Source organism: Cricetulus griseus, chromosome 4 (assembly GCF_003668045.3).
Source record: "Cricetulus griseus strain 17A/GY chromosome 4, alternate assembly CriGri-PICRH-1.0, whole genome shotgun sequence".
NCBI classification, from domain to species: Eukaryota; Metazoa; Chordata; class Mammalia; order Rodentia; family Cricetidae; genus Cricetulus; species Cricetulus griseus.
The window spans coordinates 66,815,870-66,834,195 of NC_048597.1; the positions used below are offsets into that span (position 1 = coordinate 66,815,870).

At 43.7% G+C, this 18,326-nt stretch overlaps 1 protein-coding gene across 4 annotated transcripts in view; it reads left to right on the forward strand.

The window, feature by feature from the left end:
• Igf2bp2 (insulin like growth factor 2 mRNA binding protein 2) overlaps window positions 1-18,326 on the forward strand; it is a 113,788-nt gene that overhangs the window by 73,296 nt on the left and 22,166 nt on the right. For all 4 annotated transcript variants that reach the window (XM_027413005.2, XM_027413003.2, XM_027413004.2 and 1 more), the window contains exons 3-7: window positions 8,881-8,929; window positions 9,719-9,770; window positions 13,254-13,317; window positions 15,275-15,544; window positions 17,222-17,356. In XM_027413005.2, the coding sequence (XP_027268806.1) occupies window positions 8,881-8,929; window positions 9,719-9,770; window positions 13,254-13,317; window positions 15,275-15,544; window positions 17,222-17,356 (570 nt within the window). The remainder of the gene's footprint in view (window positions 1-8,880; window positions 8,930-9,718; window positions 9,771-13,253; window positions 13,318-15,274; window positions 15,545-17,221; window positions 17,357-18,326) is intronic.

Here is an 18,326-nt window from a genome sequence, read left to right on the forward strand (position 1 = left end):
GTCCCGTCCGTCGTCTGTCCCCGTTCCCCCCCCCCCCGCTCAGGGAGTATCTCCCCCACAATAATTAAGATGGGTCTTCTCCCACCTGCTAAAATGTATCAAGGTAACACCCCACAGGCATGCCCAGCTTCTCATCTCCAAGTTGAGTCTAAATTCCGTCAAGTCGATAATTAGCCCTAATCATCACAGATAAAATTTACATTTTTTTCTCCACTCATTATCTACTAAGAAAACCCTGTCTAGAGATGTCTGAGTCTGTCAGTTGTGTAAGTTCAGGTCTCGAAATCATTTGAATATCTCACTTTTCCTTGACTTCTGAATGTAATGTGTACCCTGTAAACTGCTCTCTACCAAGGGCATTCAGTATTTGCATCACACAAGATCAGTATATTCCTCCAAATATACCCCTCACCTGGGGTGACCACACTCAGGGTAACCTACCAGGGTAACCTAGAAACCTTCAGCTTGCTTTTAGTCACTCCCAAACCTTTTCAGGACCCCCTTCATTGCCCTAAAAGAGTGTATCTGTTTGTAGTGTCTGTTGTTACATAGCAAGCCCGAATGAAGTGGCATGAAATAGAACCCCTATTTAAGGAGTCTGTGAGTCAGGTGTGAAAAGGGTATAGTCAGGCATGTTGTGTTTCTCCCCTGTGCCTGCATTTCTGCTACTTCTACTGGGAACACTCGGTGACCAAGGTAAAGTTCATCTGGAGGCTGGCTCACTCACTCCCTTACTCACTCACTCACTCACTCACTCACTCACTCACTCACTCACTCACTCTTTGGCAGGTCACTGTGGCTGATAGCTGGGACCTCAGCTGGGCTGTTGGCTGAAGTGGTGGCTTTTCTGTGTGGTTACTTACTCTTCCTTCTCCCATGGGGGCCAAGTTCTGAGGGTAGCATTCCTGAGGGAAGCGTGCTGGGACTAGCTTCAGAAGTAAGACACTCATTTCCCAGTGGTCATAAGTCTGGCTGGATTTCACAGGAATATCTCAGTGGGAGAAATAGCAAAGTCATATGGGTGGGATATTTTTTTTTATTTTAATGAAGTCATCTTTAGGAAATTCTGTCAACCACAACGTCCAAACTAATTTGAGAGCTCCGGTACAATCCGGTTCATCTTCCTTTTAGCTGGAACAGCAGAGCACCTGTGTGCCAGAAATCACTTTGGCACTTCATAGGTATTCTTAACCAACCTGACAGTTCTAAGACCAGATCAGAGTCAAGTTGGTGAGGTCAGACAGTTCCCCCAAGGTCAACTAAATATCTGGGTAGATGGCTTTGAGCTTGAACCTTTGACTTTTCTACATCTGTACAATGGGGGGACGGCACATGACAATTATAAGAATTTATTAACAATACATTCTGTTTAGACTCTGACCTCTCACTGTTATGGGAAATATTTGGGGTTAGAGCTTGTGCCTAGATGGCCATAAAAAACCAGGTTCAGCTACCAACTCTCCCAGGCCAATTAAACAAATAGTAGTGAAGAGAAAAAAGATTATCAGTGTGGCCACACTGAGAAAGAAGGGGATAAAGATGTCGGGTGGCTTGCCTGAGTCCATTCCCTGGCTCCTAACTTAGGTAGAGGGCTATATAGATAAGCAGTCTTGCCCAAGGTGCCCTGCCCATTATTAACCCATCAATAGTGTCTGGACTCTAGTTTCTCCTGCAAGGTGGCCTCACAGATTGTCAGAACTATGTGAGCTCTCCTTTAGGTAGTAGAGGGAGAAAGACAAGAGGACAAATGACTCCTCTAGCTGGCACCAGGCTTCAGCCTCCTCCCAACTTGAGATTCCTGTGGGGGAAATTCCAATTTTCCAGGGGAGCAACACAAGTATCTCTAGACTGTCCTTGTTCCTTCCAGGCCAGTTACACTGCTTATCTGTTTGTAGTCCCAAGGGTTCACATCTAATGGGAAATAAGACTCTTGCTGGCTGATGGATCAAGACAGTTTAGTCTGTGAACTACATGGGCCCCCAGTGGGCAAGAAGAGCACACAGGATGGTCTTAGTGTCAGTCTGTCTCCCTGTCTGCCTCTGCAAATCCCATCCAGGGTGTTTTGCTTGTGAATTGTTGGGTGGGGGTGGGAAGATGTCTCCCACCGTGAGCTCTCTCCTGATCTGTCCCCTCCTAACCAGTTGTTAATGCTCTTAGGACTCTTGATCCTAGTGTGTATTTGTTTGACCTTAGCTCATTACAGCCTTGCTTAATGTCACAGTGTACTTTCTCAGTGTACTTGACTTCTCAATTACTTGGGACTTTCCTGAGTTTGCCCACATTGAACTTTCTGCCACCTGGTTGGGATTGCCAACCTTGCTTATGCTATTTTCTCTGAAGCATAAATGCCCTTTGCTCTTCTCTCTCCTGGATGCCTGTTCTCCCTTCAGGTTTAAGCTTAATTCCTACACACCTCCTCTCCTCTGAGCCTTCCCTGTACCTTGCCCTCAAATGGTTTCACCTTATTCTGTATCCAGTTCTTTTGTCTTGTGATGTGGAGCTCTCACTAGTCTGGAGGCTCCTTTGGGAAAGAAGGTGGATGTCACTCTTCCTGAAAACCTTAGGGCCTCTTTATAAATGAGGGTCAGGGATGCATCCTTCTGAGGGGTGTGTACAGCATCTAGTGTATGGATGCCAGTGCCTGTCTGGGCAAAGATATTGGGATGGAAGGAAGGTGCAAAGATGTTGGTATGAGACCATATAGATTCTTAGGCTGAACACTGTTGTATTCCTTTGTCACTGTGTGTGAACTGAAGGAATTGTTGTGGAACATAGAACCATCTTCATCAGAACAGCTGTGCAAAGTGACACCCCAGATCAAGACTGGTAACTGTTGGTGTTTCTTCATAGCAGAGGCATGGTAAGGGTTGTTGGGCCCTCACCTGGGAGTCTATCTTCTGCCATCCTGTAGTGCCTCCCACCCTTTTGTATACAGTTATGCCCTGATTGGTGGTGCCCTGGTGGTCTTGGGAGGTGCTAGAGCATATAGTCTATGGAAGGTAACTGCTGGGAAGACTCCGTCTGTGAAGCTATAGGGAAGTCATCTGTGCTGAAATGAGACTTTTCAGGGGCATGGATGTCTTGGGGTCACCCTCATGCATGCTCTGTAAGTAGGCTCACTGGGCTGATTGCTTTCTCAAGTTGGACTTCAGAATGGTGCCTTGGTCTTATTGGTGCTCAATAATGAAGGCCTTTGTTTTCATCCCTCCAGGGAAAGAGTTTTTACAACAGTTTCCCTAAGAGTTTTTACAATCTTATACTCTAAGAAGATGACTTTTCTAAGACTTTTGGCTACAGGCTGCCATGTAAGCAAGCAGTAAATTCTGAGCATTGAAAAGATAACTTTGGGCTAGGCCTGCAGCTCAGTGACAGGCCCCTTGCAAGATGCAGTCTTGAGTTCCCTGCCAGAAATGCCATAGTCAAAGCAAGTAGCTCGGTGGGGTGCAAGTGAGGAGCTTGCATCTCCCTCATTGCCACTGGGAAAACTTCTTTACAAAAGTCTGATCTCTCTGAATTGGTTATAAATCCCATTTCTAACTGGGAAGTTACTTCTAATTAATTTCCCTCTTTTTCTTTCTATTTTTTAATTTAAATTAGAAACAATCTTATTTAACATATCAATCCCAGTTCCCTCTCCCATCCTCCCGTGCCCCCCATCAAACCCCCATCCCATCCCCATTCTGTTCCCCGGGGTGGGGGGGTGAGGGGGTGGGGGGGGTGAGGCCTTTCATGGAGGATCTTCATAGTCTGTCATATCATTTGGGGCAGGGACTAGGCCCTCCCCACTGTGTCTACGCTGAGAGATATCCCTCTGTGGGGAAAGGGCTCTCAAAGTCCATTCGTGCACTAGGGATAAATACTGTTCCACTACCAGAGGCCCCATAGACTGCCCAGGCCTCCTAACGTAGTACATACATAGGAAATTTCAAGGAAAAAAATAGTTTTCAAAAATAAGCAAAATTTATTCTGTCTGTCTGTCCACAGTCTTCTCATCTGTTTTAAAAATAGATTCTTCGGGTTTTTTGTTTTGTTTTGTTTTGTTTTTAATGTGAGTTTAAATCCCCACCTTGGTTTTGGTGCTAGGAGACTGAGCTTAAGTCCTTGATCATGATCAAACTATGTCCTCATCCTCAAAAGTAACTTTCTATATATTCAAATCATGTAACGTTAGTGCTGGAAGCTGACTTGAAAAGAATCAACATGCTGGACATTACCCTTCCATTGCTGTAACAGATACCTGAGGCGGCTAATTTTATAGGGACTAAAGGGTTATTTAACACACAAATTTGACTTGAGCTTCTGGTGAGTGTGTGGGCTCGTGTGAATAGTACTAAAGGGAGTTGCACCAGTGAGCATGTGATGATGTTTTGAACAAGGAGTGTAAGAGCTGCCAAAGGAGTCACAAGGAAATGCCTCATGTCCCCAGTGACCCAAGAACCTTTGGCTTTGCCTACTTCCCAGACTTTCCCTCGCCCCCATAAGGTGTGTGCTCCTGCCTCGTACCCCATGGACCAGACTTTAGTCCTAAGGGACCCTCAGCAATCCCAAAACCACAGCACCTGCTTGGACTCCTGAGATGGTCATTGACTGGCATCTCCTTGTATCATTCAAAATATGCTTCTTGCTTGTTCTTTCATTTGTTGACTTTATTACAGACTGCTCTCAAATTTTCTCTGTAGACAAGGCTAGCCTTGGACTTGGGATATTTCTACTATCTCAGGTCCCAGAGAGCTGGGATTACAGGTGTTTGCCCCTCCTCCCCTCCCTTCTGAAAAATTAACTTTCTGGCTCACCTTGCACTGGGAAGAAATAGCCATTAAAATTTTCTTCTTCCTGTTCTTCCTTCTGGAGCATGTCACAGATGCGTCCTAGGTTTCTGTCAGTCTTTTCCCAGAGTGCTCTCTTGTGTGGCAAAGAGAAATTAGGAAAGCTAAATGCAGGGGCAGAGTGTGGGCATAGAGGAGAGCCTCCCCAACATGACCATGCCACAGTGAAGGTGCCCTGCCCACATTCAGCACCAGCTTTCCCTGGGTGCTTTGCCTTTACTAGAGTGTGTTATGCCATAAAGATGTTATGCAGGCACAGGCATTTAAAGATGGTTTGTTTTTAGCAGGAAAAAAAATCTAAAAATGAGCTGGGAAAAGATAAGGACTTGGATTGAGCAAAGAACTGTAAGTTATATCCTAGTATTTATGAAAATAGAGGCTGGTATTTCACTCCCTAGAGAGTAAAGCTGCCAGCCTAATTTTGCTTTGTTTGCTGTGGCACCCCAGCGTATAGATGTTTAGTTTTTTGGTTGTGACATGATGTCATCTGCAAGCATGCTGCACCACATTCACAGCTATCCTGGGTTGCATGCAGCCCACAGATTGAACAACTGGCTTCTAATAGACACTTATCGGGTATTTGTTACATGATCTGACAACATTTATAGTTAAAACTTAAAGATCATCCTATTCTGCAAAGTCAGCCACAGTGCTATTAGCCTTGGATAGGAATATTGGGTACAGGTGTTCTGATTGTTGAGGACTCCAGCCCTCAGTGTGGATGAGATAAAACCTCTGACCAGACATACTTTGATTGGCCTAGGAAGGCACCCATGAGGGAGAGGGTGTGTTTTGGTGTTTGTACAGCTTTCCAGCTGCCTTGGGATTTAGGACTCTAGAGAGAATTTAACATTAATATTCATCATCATGATTGTAATGATAAAGAGTGTGAGCATAGTTTCTTTGTAGGGGAGTTAATGATGTTGGCTCGTTGTTTATAATGTGGAATGAAAGAAAATGGCTTATTTAAAGATGAGCCACTGTCAACAACAAAGTGGAGTGGACCAGGAGAAGGCAACAGATGCTCTGTGGCTGCTGGTCACAGAACACTGCTGTGGTCCTACCTTCTGGGGCAGAAGAAGAAAAGTGAGAAGGATGCTGGCCGCAGAGGAGGCTGCACAGGGTAGATCCGGTGTGACTTAGCGAAGTCAGTGGGTGCGATGCTGAGGAGGACACATGAAGCAGGTCTCATACACTCAGATTAGAACTTGGGTCCTTTGTGTTACGTATCTGAATTCACAGCTGTATGTAAATATTTATATCATGGTTGTCTTAATTACAGATGTTAAGTCAGGGCCCATATAGAGGTAGTTAATCACTTTTCTAGGAATGGGTTTTGTTAACTTCATCACACATGACAGTACACACTGGGGAAGCTGAGGCAGGAGGATCATGAGTTTGAGCCAAGCCTGGGCTACAAAGCTAGTTCAAGACCAGCCTGAGCTATATTCTAAAACCCTGTCTCAGAACACCCCATCACCACTCAACAGAACATCGGCACAGCAGAATGAAAGGGACGAAATGGAATGCTTGCTTCTTTTTGTTTGTTTTTGTTTTTCTGTTTTATCCTTGGAAAGCAGAAGCAACTGTGGGATGCACAAAGACAGACACAGTCTTTTTATCAAATGTCTCACGTTCCTGAATTTACTGTGTCTTCTTCGTAGGCAATGCCCCCTTACCCTTCTCTGGGCGCTCTCTGGAATTTGTTCCACTTATACTTTGAGGAGGTTCTCAAACTTGATCTTACCTCGTGAGACATGACACAGCCTGGCAGGTGATTTTCCACGTGTCCCACCTATGGGGAAGTTTCTGGAATAACCCTTCCAGGAGGAGAGGGTTGGGTGAAAATCTACAGTGAGTTTGATGTTGAAGGGAAAAGCTACACATTCCTTCCTGAGTCATTTTATGATTCGTCCACGACATTGCCACTGCTCACCATGTGTGCACATATTGCAGGAGGAAAAAATGTAATCGTTGTAGGTACAGGGTGTGTGTATACCTACTCCATTTTTAACAGCTGTGTGTTCCTGTATGTTATAGCCATGCTCTCACTCATTTATCATCTGCCAGTAGCTACCTAGTGTGCAGTAGCTGTCCTTGTGAAATAGATTTGAGCTCATGAATAAGGTGCTTTCAATGGGCTGGACTCTTGGTTCACAGTCAGTCAATATTTATATTTGGAAATAACAAAGGTTTTGTTTTTTTGTTTTTTTTTGGAAATACTCTATTTTCTTAAATTCTGGTGACTTTTCTATAGATGGGTTTGGTGGCATCTTCTGTAGGGAATTTCTGTGCAGCCACCATAGGTATGCCTCTTCATTAAGAACTATGGCTGAAGAGCATGAGAAACCAGGTTTCACAGCATGGAAACAGAAAAGTAGCTCTTGATTCTTGCTTCTCTCTCAATCCTGCCACAAGATGGGAGGTTCTGCATCCTAACCCGTACTAGCCATTAAGACAACACATTCACACTTTTAAAAAGTACAGGGCAGCTCACACATGTTATCCCTGCACCAGCCAACCTAGTGTACCTAGTAACTTTGAGGAGCTCCAGCCAGTGAAAGACCCTGTCTCTAGGCTGCTGCCATCTGGGGGAACAGTACCCGAGGTTGTCCTCTGGTGTCCCTAGGTACTTTGGGAGGAAATGAGCTCCTCATTTTGCTGGTCTTTTGTATTCTGTACTTCTCTGTTCCTCCTCCTCTCTTGGCTTAAATCACATCATTTTCCTCTAAAGCTGTTGCCTAGGTTCAAGCCATGGGGAAGCATGTGACTGTGCCCAACTACTGTTTGGAGATACTGGCACCAGAAAGAAGGGAGAAGGAATGGGGCCCACATCCCTTCTCCAGCATCCTCCCAAATGAGGTTAGGTGGAATCAGAGCTCAGTGGAAGTGGTACCTCTGCACCCTGATGGGTCTTCCCAGGGTTTTATATGCTCTCAGCAGGTAGGAAGAGAAAGACCATGCTGCCTTCCTTCCCAGGCTGGTTTTGAACTTATGACCCTCCTGCCTCATGAATGTTAGTATAAGAAACCTAGTCACCATGCCTGGCTTATTTCTTTCTATGTAATTTTAATGTTTACATTAAAAAACAGAAGAGCAGGATGGCACAGGCCCTTAGTCCCAGCAGTAGGGAGGCAGAGACAGGTATGAGTTTGAAGCCAGCTGGTCTACAGAGCAAGTTCTAGGACAGCCAGGGCTACATAGAGAGAACCTGTCTTGAGAAACCAAATCAAAACAAACAGAAGAAGATACCTAAATCATTTAGCACCTTCAGCTATCAGGATGTCTTAAGAAAGGCCTCTAAACAAACAAACAAACAAACCAGTGAGAGGTTTAAATGATAAGGGGGTGGCTGGATGAAATGGCGGACATTCATGAAAACAGATTCGGAAACTTCCTAAGATAAGAAGATGGGCAGCCTGTTACTGTCCCGTGAAAAAGCAGATAGAGACTGCGGAGAACGAGCAGGTGCTTCTGTGAGACCAGAGTCTGGATTTACCTGAAACTGAGGACGCACAGCAACGAGTGGGTGACGATCCTCGCTTTGGTGAGGATCGGGAGGTGGGAGATTTTTATGAGGTTCTAATTTTGAATTACAAATAAATTACCTTTCAGAAATAAATTTTTAAATGAAATTTGACATGACACAAAATCTGATTGTGTTTGAGCCCATAGTATTTGTGACCTTACCATTGCGTTTGCGCCTAGGAATGGATCACTTGGAAGCATGTATGCCTATTTTGAGAGGATGGTCGTAGAAAAATTGTGTGGTGGTTTATCTTCTGACTGACTAGTAGGAAATTGGGAGTGTAAATCTGTACTTAAATTGTAGTTTCTTTAGCTTGTTACGGTTTCTGGATTTTTTTTTTTTCCTCCCAAGGTAATTGGAAACCTTGAAACACAGAGCCTATCGTCCACTGTAGGATTGTTCTGTGGATGGTTTGATAAATGCAGTTGGACAGTGAACTTAATTTATGACCCTGTGTTTGATTTTGTTATTTGCTGAAGTTGGAGTGTACGGAGAAAATGATTTAGACTGATCTTGTCTTTACAGGAGCAGAAAAATTCAAATCCGGAACATTCCGCCTCACCTGCAGTGGGAGGTAAGTAAGCTGGGCACCCAGGCACCTCTTAGCTTGGCTTCCTTTTACACTCGGAATTTGAGGCCTTGAGACTTGTCCCCAGAATTCTGGGTCCTGTCCTTCCTTTCCAGTGCAATGACACATAACGTGAGTTAGAGGTTGTGTTTGTCCCTCATAGTAAAGTGCACCGACCCCTACCTCACCCACGTCTTCTCCCTCAGGTGCCTGGCCTCAAGCCTCAGCACACCAGCCAGGTAACCCTTTTGTGATTCCTGTCACATGATCTAATGGAAGACTTTTGTTGTTTCACACTCCAATTAGCTGAGGCACCTGAAACCTGTGGAAACAGAAAGTTCTTTGTTAGAGTTGATGTTTGTTTGTTTGTTTTTGTTTTGAGTTAGTTGCTGTGAGTAACCATTAAAGATCTACAGGGCACTAAAAGGTCTAAGACTGCTATTTTAAAATTTTCGAGGAGTGGCCCTACGGTTAAAAACAAACGGTCCTAACTCCCAAACCAGCCTTAAAGAAAGCTGTGTTTTCTGTTTGTCTTTAAAAAGGAAAGAAAAAAAGGAATAGGAGTATCATGTACCAAGATTCTGAAATTGTATGGTGTCATCCTACTGAATGGGTCATTGGGAACCATTTGGGGGAGAAAATAGCCCTGAATATTCCTGATTTGTTGAGTTCTTATGGAACACCTGAAATGCCAACTGATTTACATTATTCCTATGTCCTTGTTTTAGTGTGTATTGGTTGCAGAGGGAAACCAGTGTCTTTTTTTTATGCTCCTTTCTTCCTCTTCCTTTACAGGTGTTGGATGGACTGTTGGCTGAGTGTGGGACAGTGGAGAATGTGGAGCAAGGTAATGAGTGAGGAAATTAAACCCATGCGTGAGGCATCTTAGCTCACTGGACTTTGGAGGAGAGGACATTGTCAGTTATTTCTTACAGGTTGGGGTAGTAAGTAGTAAGTCCCGATGCTTTTGACACATGCTTCCTCTAGGGTCTGTCTGTAGACCTGCCTGCCAGAGGCATCTGTGTCTATCTGCCATCTCTATATATCCATATAGTTCAGTTGTTCAAGGAATGTTCTTTCAGAGTCTCTTTGTGTATGTAGTCCTGTTTGACCTGGAACTCACCATGTAGACCAGGCTGGGCTTGAACTCACAGAGGCCCACCTGCCTCTGCCTCTGAATGCTGGGATTAAAGGTGAGGCCACCCCAGCAAGCATTCAGGCTTCTTAACACCTGCAGTGAGTGTAAAGTGCTGGACAAGCCCAGTTGGGGCAGGGCAAATTTAATTCATCTGAGAACAGTTGAGTTTACACTGCTGTTACTTAACTAACTCCACCACACCAGGAGGTGAGGACACAACCTAACTAAGGTCTGTTTACTATGAGGTAGCACTTCCCCACCAAGATTCTTGGAACACTTACGAAAGTGTAGGTTCCTGAGGTTCACCGCCAACCTGCGGAGACTCACTCGGGGTGGAGAGAGTGATCATGGTTGAATCAAGAATGTCTGAGTGGTTTTATGTGCACTCAGATCTGAGGCTCACCATCATAGGAACAGCACTGCATGCCAGGAAATACTTGCTTCTCTTCTGCTACTCATTTTTATTGTCTAGCGCCTGAAGCGCTGGCTTTTAAGGGGGACCAAAAAGGCCCCCGAGACTGATGTCCTACATAGCTCTGTAGGAAGTCCAGAAAGGTAGATCCCAAAACCCTGACAATGAAGACACCACAATATGGCAAAGATTTTTATATTGGCCCTGACCGCCCCCTGCCTGAGAACCCTTGGAATAGTCGCTCAGCCTCACCAACTGAACCGCACTAATTCCGTCTCCACTTGTATAAAATCCAGCATAATTTGTACCCCTTCCTATGGCATTGAATGGTCGCATCACTCAATGAGAACCTGTTGAAGTATTTTGTAGACACTTGTAAGGAATCATAAAGTCCTCAGGAAACGATCATATAGAATCCGGTTTATCACAGACGGTCAAGTCTGTCAGTGAAATTGGTTTGAAGCAGCAGTTATTAGAGTGTGCTCACGTGTTTGTGCCCACACTCAGAGATAAAAGGAAAGCACTCAGAAGAAAACATGTTTTCTATGAATTCTGTTCTCAGTTTTCACTTCCTTATCATTGAAAGGAAGACATTCTGGTGGTAAGACAGCTTTATAGATGCGAACGTGAAAAAATTTTAAAAAACAAAGTGCTGATCTGGATGTGTTGGCACATGCCTGAAATCCCAGTTTTGGAGCAATGGAGACAGATTAACAGCTAACACCATGAAATAAATTCAGGATGGTGCTACCTGAGAAAGGATGTGTTCAAGGGTAACATGCAGCCCTTCAGCACCCGAGCGCTGGAGACTGCCCAGCTTCCAGTGCCTCGAGGCATAGAGCAAACTATTGAGCTGTTCTTTTGTCCTGTTTCATGGGTGATTTCTATCCGGCAGAGCCCATCAGTAGAGACTTAGGAACATGGCTTCAATGAGCAATGAAATAAATTATTTAAATGGAGCTCAGCTTACTCCAGAATCAAGGACCACGTGACTTTCAGAAGACAGACATCTTTGAAGAAAAGAGACTATTAGTGAAAAGTGAGAGCAAAATCTAAGGAGCCAGGATTTGTAGAGGATGCCTTTCCTGGGTGTCTGAGTCTCCAGCTTTCTCTGTCGGTCTAGAAGGCTACAGACTGGAAACCTTTGACATTGTGCTGACACTGGGTGAGGACAATGATATACCACACAAGCCCTGTTTGGCACTGTGAGGGTATCTGTAAGAACTGTTTGGATCCTGAGTGCACCAAGACGGAGGCCAGGGCTGGGATTGGCAGTGATGGTGTGTAGAACATTGTACTGATAGTTACTGCTGACTGTGTACCTCCTACCTGTCCACCAATATCCCCTGCCAAGTCTGAAGCTGCTTTAAAATTCCTGGGCAAAATGTGTTTTTATCCTAGAGTCTTTAAAATCTGGGGGATGCTAAATTCCTTTGAGAATCTCAGGGTCACATTTCTTTACATTTTAATGATGTCACGAGTGGGATGGCCCTAGAACTCCTACTAAAGTTTAAGAATGAATATTGCTGCTTTGAAAGGGAGCTTTATTGTGACTTTCTGGGATGCTTTTTAATGCTGTTAACTTTAAATTCCCCAACCTGACTTAGTCATTCTTGGTTTTTTTTTTTTTCTGAAAACATACTTTTCATTTAGGTTTTCTGGGTTAAAGCAAGCTTCATCAATGAAGCCCTTTGAATGAATAGTCTGTCTGTCTGCTTGTCTATGACTGTTTAGAGACAGGGCCTTGCTGTGTGGCCCAGGCTTACTATCCTGCCTCAATCTTCCATTGTTAGGATGGGTGGATGGGTGGATGGACACACACACACACACACACACACACACACACACACACACACACACACACACAGCTGACTTCTCTTACTGTCTTTTTTATATGTGGAGGATATTGCAACTAGAAGGCTCAAGCCCAGCCATTTCTGGAAGTCAGAGTCTACAACCTTGTCTTTAGCTCTCGAAAGCTACAGATAGGAAACCTTTTTAGCATTCTGTGTGTTTTAAATCAACAATTAAAATTAATAATAAATAGGTCTACAAGCTTGAAAATATGAAGCACAAAGAATCATGGTGTTCTTTTCTTTATTTACTTTGTGTCATGTTCTTCCACCCATTTTTCCTTTGAGATTTTAGCATAAAGAAGTAATTCAGAATACAAAGTCGAGGGCTGGAGAGATGGCTCAGAGGTTAAGAGCACTGACTGCTCTTCCAGAGGTCCTGAGTTCAATTCCCAGCAACCATATGGTGGCTCACAACCATCCATTATGAGATCTGCTGCCCTCTTCTGGTGTGCAGATACACATGGAAGCAGAATGTTGGATACATAATAAATAAAATCCTAAAAAAAGAAAAAAAAAGAATACAAAGTCAAGTGGTGTTTTCCATGGAGGTCGCTCAACAGCACTCTAGGCTGACAGTACTGGGGTCAGCACATCCCCAAACGACTAATGATGAAGCAGTTCCTGTCCTGTTTGCTCCCTGCAATTTTATGCGAATATTAAAAGTGAAAATATATAAGCATACAGAGATAATCCATTTTGTCAGAAGTACTAATGAAATAATTGAAATGCAGGGCAATATGTTTATGTGCAAATGATTACAGAGTGTAACATATATTTGATTTACAAATTCTGTAATGATAGATATAGAATAACTGCAGTTAAGATGATATGGTGTTTTGTTTATTTTCCTCTGAGGTTAGCTTTCCATGGGCCAGGGGTGATATCTATTTTTAAATGATGATGTAGTTTTCACTTCTTCCCTAGTCAATACAGACACAGAAACTGCTGTCGTCAATGTCACCTACGCAACAAGAGAAGAAGCAAAGATGTAAGTGGGTTTGGGTTTATTTCCTTGCAGGTTTATTTGGGTTTGTCTTTAGTTTCCTTTGAGTCCTGATTCTGGAAACCTTCCTGAGAAGACAGGTGCCAGCCAGTCCTCATCCTCTTTGACATGCCAGGACAACTCCAGGGTATCCCTGTCCCTTTGGACATGCCTGTACAACAACTCCAAGGTGTTCTTGCTATTTTGGGCACGTCTGGGCTGTTGAGTGGTTGTATATGGACTCTGTCTTAAACAGCGTCGAACCTTGGCATCAGCAGAAAGGCAGTACCATGGCAGGAAGAGCCGGATACCAGCGTTAGGATCCTGCGCCCATAGGCTCTCTTTGACAAGCTTCCTGGGGCCTCTTTACTGGAGCACGCTCTATTCTCTATAAGAATATGCATAGCCTCCTCGAACACTTGCTAAATGGAGACTAAAGCAGCAGTTTTCCTGTGTATAATGTCTTACAAAGGGTCCACCTCAGAGACAGCAGCAGGCTTGATTATCTGGGAGTGTTCCACCCATGTGCCTGACTTGGACTCCCTACTTATCCCGTAATGATTGATTATTCCATAATGATTCGAGTTTACTATTAACAGACATGACATTACGTTTTTAAAGCAGAAACAAAAAAACAAGTTTTTTTAATCTTTTGGACTTTTTAAGGTGGGGGGAATATTACAGCCATGTACCACCATGCCTAGCTAAGAAGTTTCTATTGGTTTGAGGTCCTTGAAGTGTCTCATAGGCCAGTATAACTTAGAAGTATAATGGGTGATCATACTTCATGGCTGTGTATAGCCCACTGTGTACCCATTCCCAAGGGCACTCTGCTATTGCAGTTTCCCCACATATGAAGACAGTTTAGCCATTTTCATACCAACAGTCTCAAGAAGTTAATTGTTCATTGCTAAAATTACAGCCTCATTAGCTGTGAAGCTTGGTAGGCTCTGCCACCTCTGGCCAACATAGCCATAGCCCAACACCACTTGGGTAGCATCTACACGTTTTTCTCCTGCCTTCATTGAATTCAGAAGGTTCTGTCTTGTAATGAAGTCATAAACCCTCAATGTTACCCCAGTAGGATTTCTGCAAAAACATGTGAGGGCATTGTCCCAATTCATGTACAATTTTTAAAATACAAAAGTTAAGTTTTGTTGTTTATAATGGTTATTTTTAGATAAGTCTGTAACTTTGAGGATTGAGGACTAAATACACCCTAACTGATATAGAGTAGTAAATACTGAAACGTTACCAGGTGGACACTGGGCCAGCTCATCTCTAGGAGTTTGCCCCAGAGGAGGAGCTACACTGTGACAACATGTGATTTCCAAGAGCCTAGGCACAATTTACAAACTTAAAAGGGAGGCTCAGTAGCAAAGTGAACCAGTTGTGTCAAGTGGAGTGGGCAATGAATTATATAAAAATATTGGATATAGTGTTAACTGATTTTTTAAGGATTAGAAATAATATAACCATTTTAATACATTTTAGTAAGTAGTATATAATAAAGACAGGGACACATTAGGATGAATAAAGTTTCCTTAATTTATGCTCACGTGTTTCTGAATTTCTCAAATATATTTAAATTTTGTGGTATGATTGCAGAAATCATGAAGGTGTGTTATGATTAAAAAGAAAGTAATAATTTTGGACCCATACCTACAGTTTTTGGTGAGGGAGATTTAGTCTCTGTTACCTACAGTTTTTTGGTGAGGGGGATTTAGTCTCCAGTGGTGGGAAAGAAACAAAAACTGCAGAATTGTGTCTAAGTCACCTAGGTCTAGACACGGAGAAGTTTGTTTAATCATTGCCTGACTCCAGGGCTGAGGAGGGGTTTGTCTTGCTCACCCCTGTATCTTTGATGCTTGGCAGAAGTACCGAGTCATGGCTAGGGAGCTAGGTGAGTCATTCAGTCTTTCCTATACTCTCAGATAAGCTTTCCTGTCCTGCTGTGTTTCAGAGCCATTGAGAAGCTAAGTGGGCATCAGTTTGAGAACTACTCCTTCAAGATTTCCTATATCCCTGATGAAGAGGTGAACTCCCTTTCTCCCCCTCATCGAGTTCAGCGTGGGGACCACTCTTCCCGGGAACAAGGCCACAGCGGGAGCTCTTCTCAGACCAGACAGATTGATTTCCCGCTGCGGATCCTGGTCCCCACCCAGTTTGTTGGTGCCATCATTGGCAAGGAAGGCTTGACCATAAAGAACATCACTAAACAGACCCAATCCCGGTACGTGCCTCCAGTGCTTTCATTGCTTCCTTCTGAGGGGTCACCTGCATCCTATCTCTGCCATCTTCAGGTCACTTGCTGCTGTGATGGGAAGCTGTGTCTTATGGAACAGTGTTTCTTTCAATAGACAATGACCAGGCTCACCTCAGGTGGGGGCTGTGATAAGTGTTCATGCTAATGATGTAATCTTCATTCCCTGAAAGACTAAGTCCATGAAGAGAACACTAAGGGCCTTCAGGAAAGATAGCCTCTTATGCTAGCATTCTATGAGCACATATAGTTCCACAGCAGCAGAGGGGCTCTGTGGTCAGAGGAAGCTTCCATTCTGGGCTCTTACCTTCTGCTGGGTCCGCCTTGGAGCAACCATTCTGTAGACCATCTAGGCTGTCTCCTGTAGAAGTTGTGGGTCACTGCTAACACCAAACAAGAAACTACCTGGCTTTGTGTCTGATTTTCTGTTTAAGAAGACTGAACTGGAGGTAGCAGTCACTGGACAAAATGATTTGTACAATTGTTTTTTTTATGTGTCCATAAGACCACGGCACACTGCAATGAAGATACAGGTCTTGAAAACAGTGACTCATGTTCAGCTTTTTATAAAGTATCTCACCTCTTTGAGTATCAGTTGCTACTGTGAAAAAGGAAGCCACAGTGTTTTAACAGGATGGTTGCAAGATGCAAAAAATTGGGCAGATCAAATGAACTCACATTTGCAAAGCACTAAATTGCCAGCAAATACTCTTACCCAAGCTGGCATGTCTTATTCCAGTCACTGAGTGAGCGTCCTGTAGCCTTCAGAGGAGCCCCCAGCTGTAGACACTGATGATAAGACCCAGCATGCAGGCTCCCTGGAGGGAAATACTGATAGAAGAATAGAAGTTGTCATCGATGTTCCTTTTATTCTAAAAACCAGCCCTTCCTTTCCCAAGCTTGCATCACTATGAAGTAATTTTTATTTCTGTCTGTTCTGATTCCAAACATTGTGTAAGGTGACTCAAGTTTCAATGAAGTAAAATTAGTTCTCAAAGTGTATGCCCTGGTTTGAGGAGGGAGCTGAGGACCAGGTTTTTCTAACAACTGAAATGAGAGGGGGCTACGGTCAGTTATGTGATTCCAAAATTGAACAAAACAAGCAGGACCCAAAGAAATCCATAGAGTCATCAGACTTAAGCCGTTAGTTTTAAGAGCCTAGAAGAAGGCAGACTGCCAGCAGACCTTAGGATGGCAAAGAGGTACGCCTCCGTCCCTCTGTCAACACACAGATGCATAAAGCTTGCCTGAATTTGGTGTTGGGATTTGGATTGACATGGCTTTTAAAAGCTGTGGTCATGCAGAGGTCAGAACTGCTGCTTTGTGCTACTCCCTTCTCACTTGACCCTTCGTGTCTACAGACATTTGAAAGGCTACGAAAAAAAACTTCATTAACCAAACTGGCTTTATTACCAAGTTGGCTGGGTGCCTTGGCCCTACTGTCGGAATGGCCCCCTTCTGACCAGAGCTGCAAAGGATTTGTTTATGGCATGAGCCGCTTGCACTCAGCCCCCTCCAGGAGCAGCATCAGCTGCAAGTGTGCTGATAGGATTTCCTCTGTACTCACGGTATTGGCTATGCTTTCCGGTGTCTAAGGCCCCATCAAATGCTGCTGTGCTATAATAGCTCCTGATTCTTTTCCTATAGGGTAGACATCCACAGAAAGGAGAACTCTGGGGCTGCAGAGAAGCCTGTCACCATCCATGCCACCCCAGAAGGGACATCTGAGGCATGCCGCATGATTCTCGAAATCATGCAGAAAGAGGCTGAAGACACTAAACTGTAAGTTTGTGCAATGCCCAGACCACTCAGTGCTGTAAGATTAAGAAATATGTTAAAAAGTCCCAGGTGAACACAGCACACAGAATCAATTGTTCAGGACTCATGGGGGCTTACAGAGATCAGGCAGCCTGTAGGGGTCTGACCTGGGTCCTCTGCATATATGTTAGGGCTGTGTAGTGTGGTGTTCTTGTGGGATTCCTAACAGAGGGAGTGGAGACAGTCCCTGAGTTTTTCGCCTACTAATGGGACCCTTTTCCTCCCTCTGGGTTGCCCCGACCAGCCTTGATGTGACAGTATGTAGCTGGTCTTACATAGAGTAGCAAATTTTGCTGTGTTTGGTGGGTGTCCTGGGAGGCCTGCTCTTCTGAGGGAAGACAGAGGGAGGGTGGATCTGGGGAAGAGGGGAGGTCAGGGAAACTGCGGTCGGGATGTAACATATGAGAGAATTAAAAAAAAAGATATATTTAAAAGCTCTAAGTGTGTTAATACAGATAGAGGGGTCATGCTTGTATTACTCAGGGTTCTCTAGAGGAACAGAACTGGTAGAATGAATTTATGTGTGTGTGTGTGTGTGTATTCATATACATCAATATAATATATAACTATATATTGTATATATTATATATACATACATGAATATATTATGTGTACATATAAGTGTGTGTGTATTCATATACATCAATATAGTATATAACTATATATTGTATATATTATATATACATACATGAATATATTATGTGTACATATAAGTGTGTGTGTGTGGAGAGACAGAGAAAGGGACAAAGAGAATTTATTAAAATGACTTACAGACTATGATCTATGTGGTCTCGCTAGTCCAACAATGGCTGTCTACCAACAAGAAATCTAGGAGTCCAGCATATGTTCAGTTCATAAGGCTGCATGTCTCAGATGGTCTTCAGTATATGGAATTCTGAAAATGTATGCTTTAATGCCAGTGAAGGAATGGACT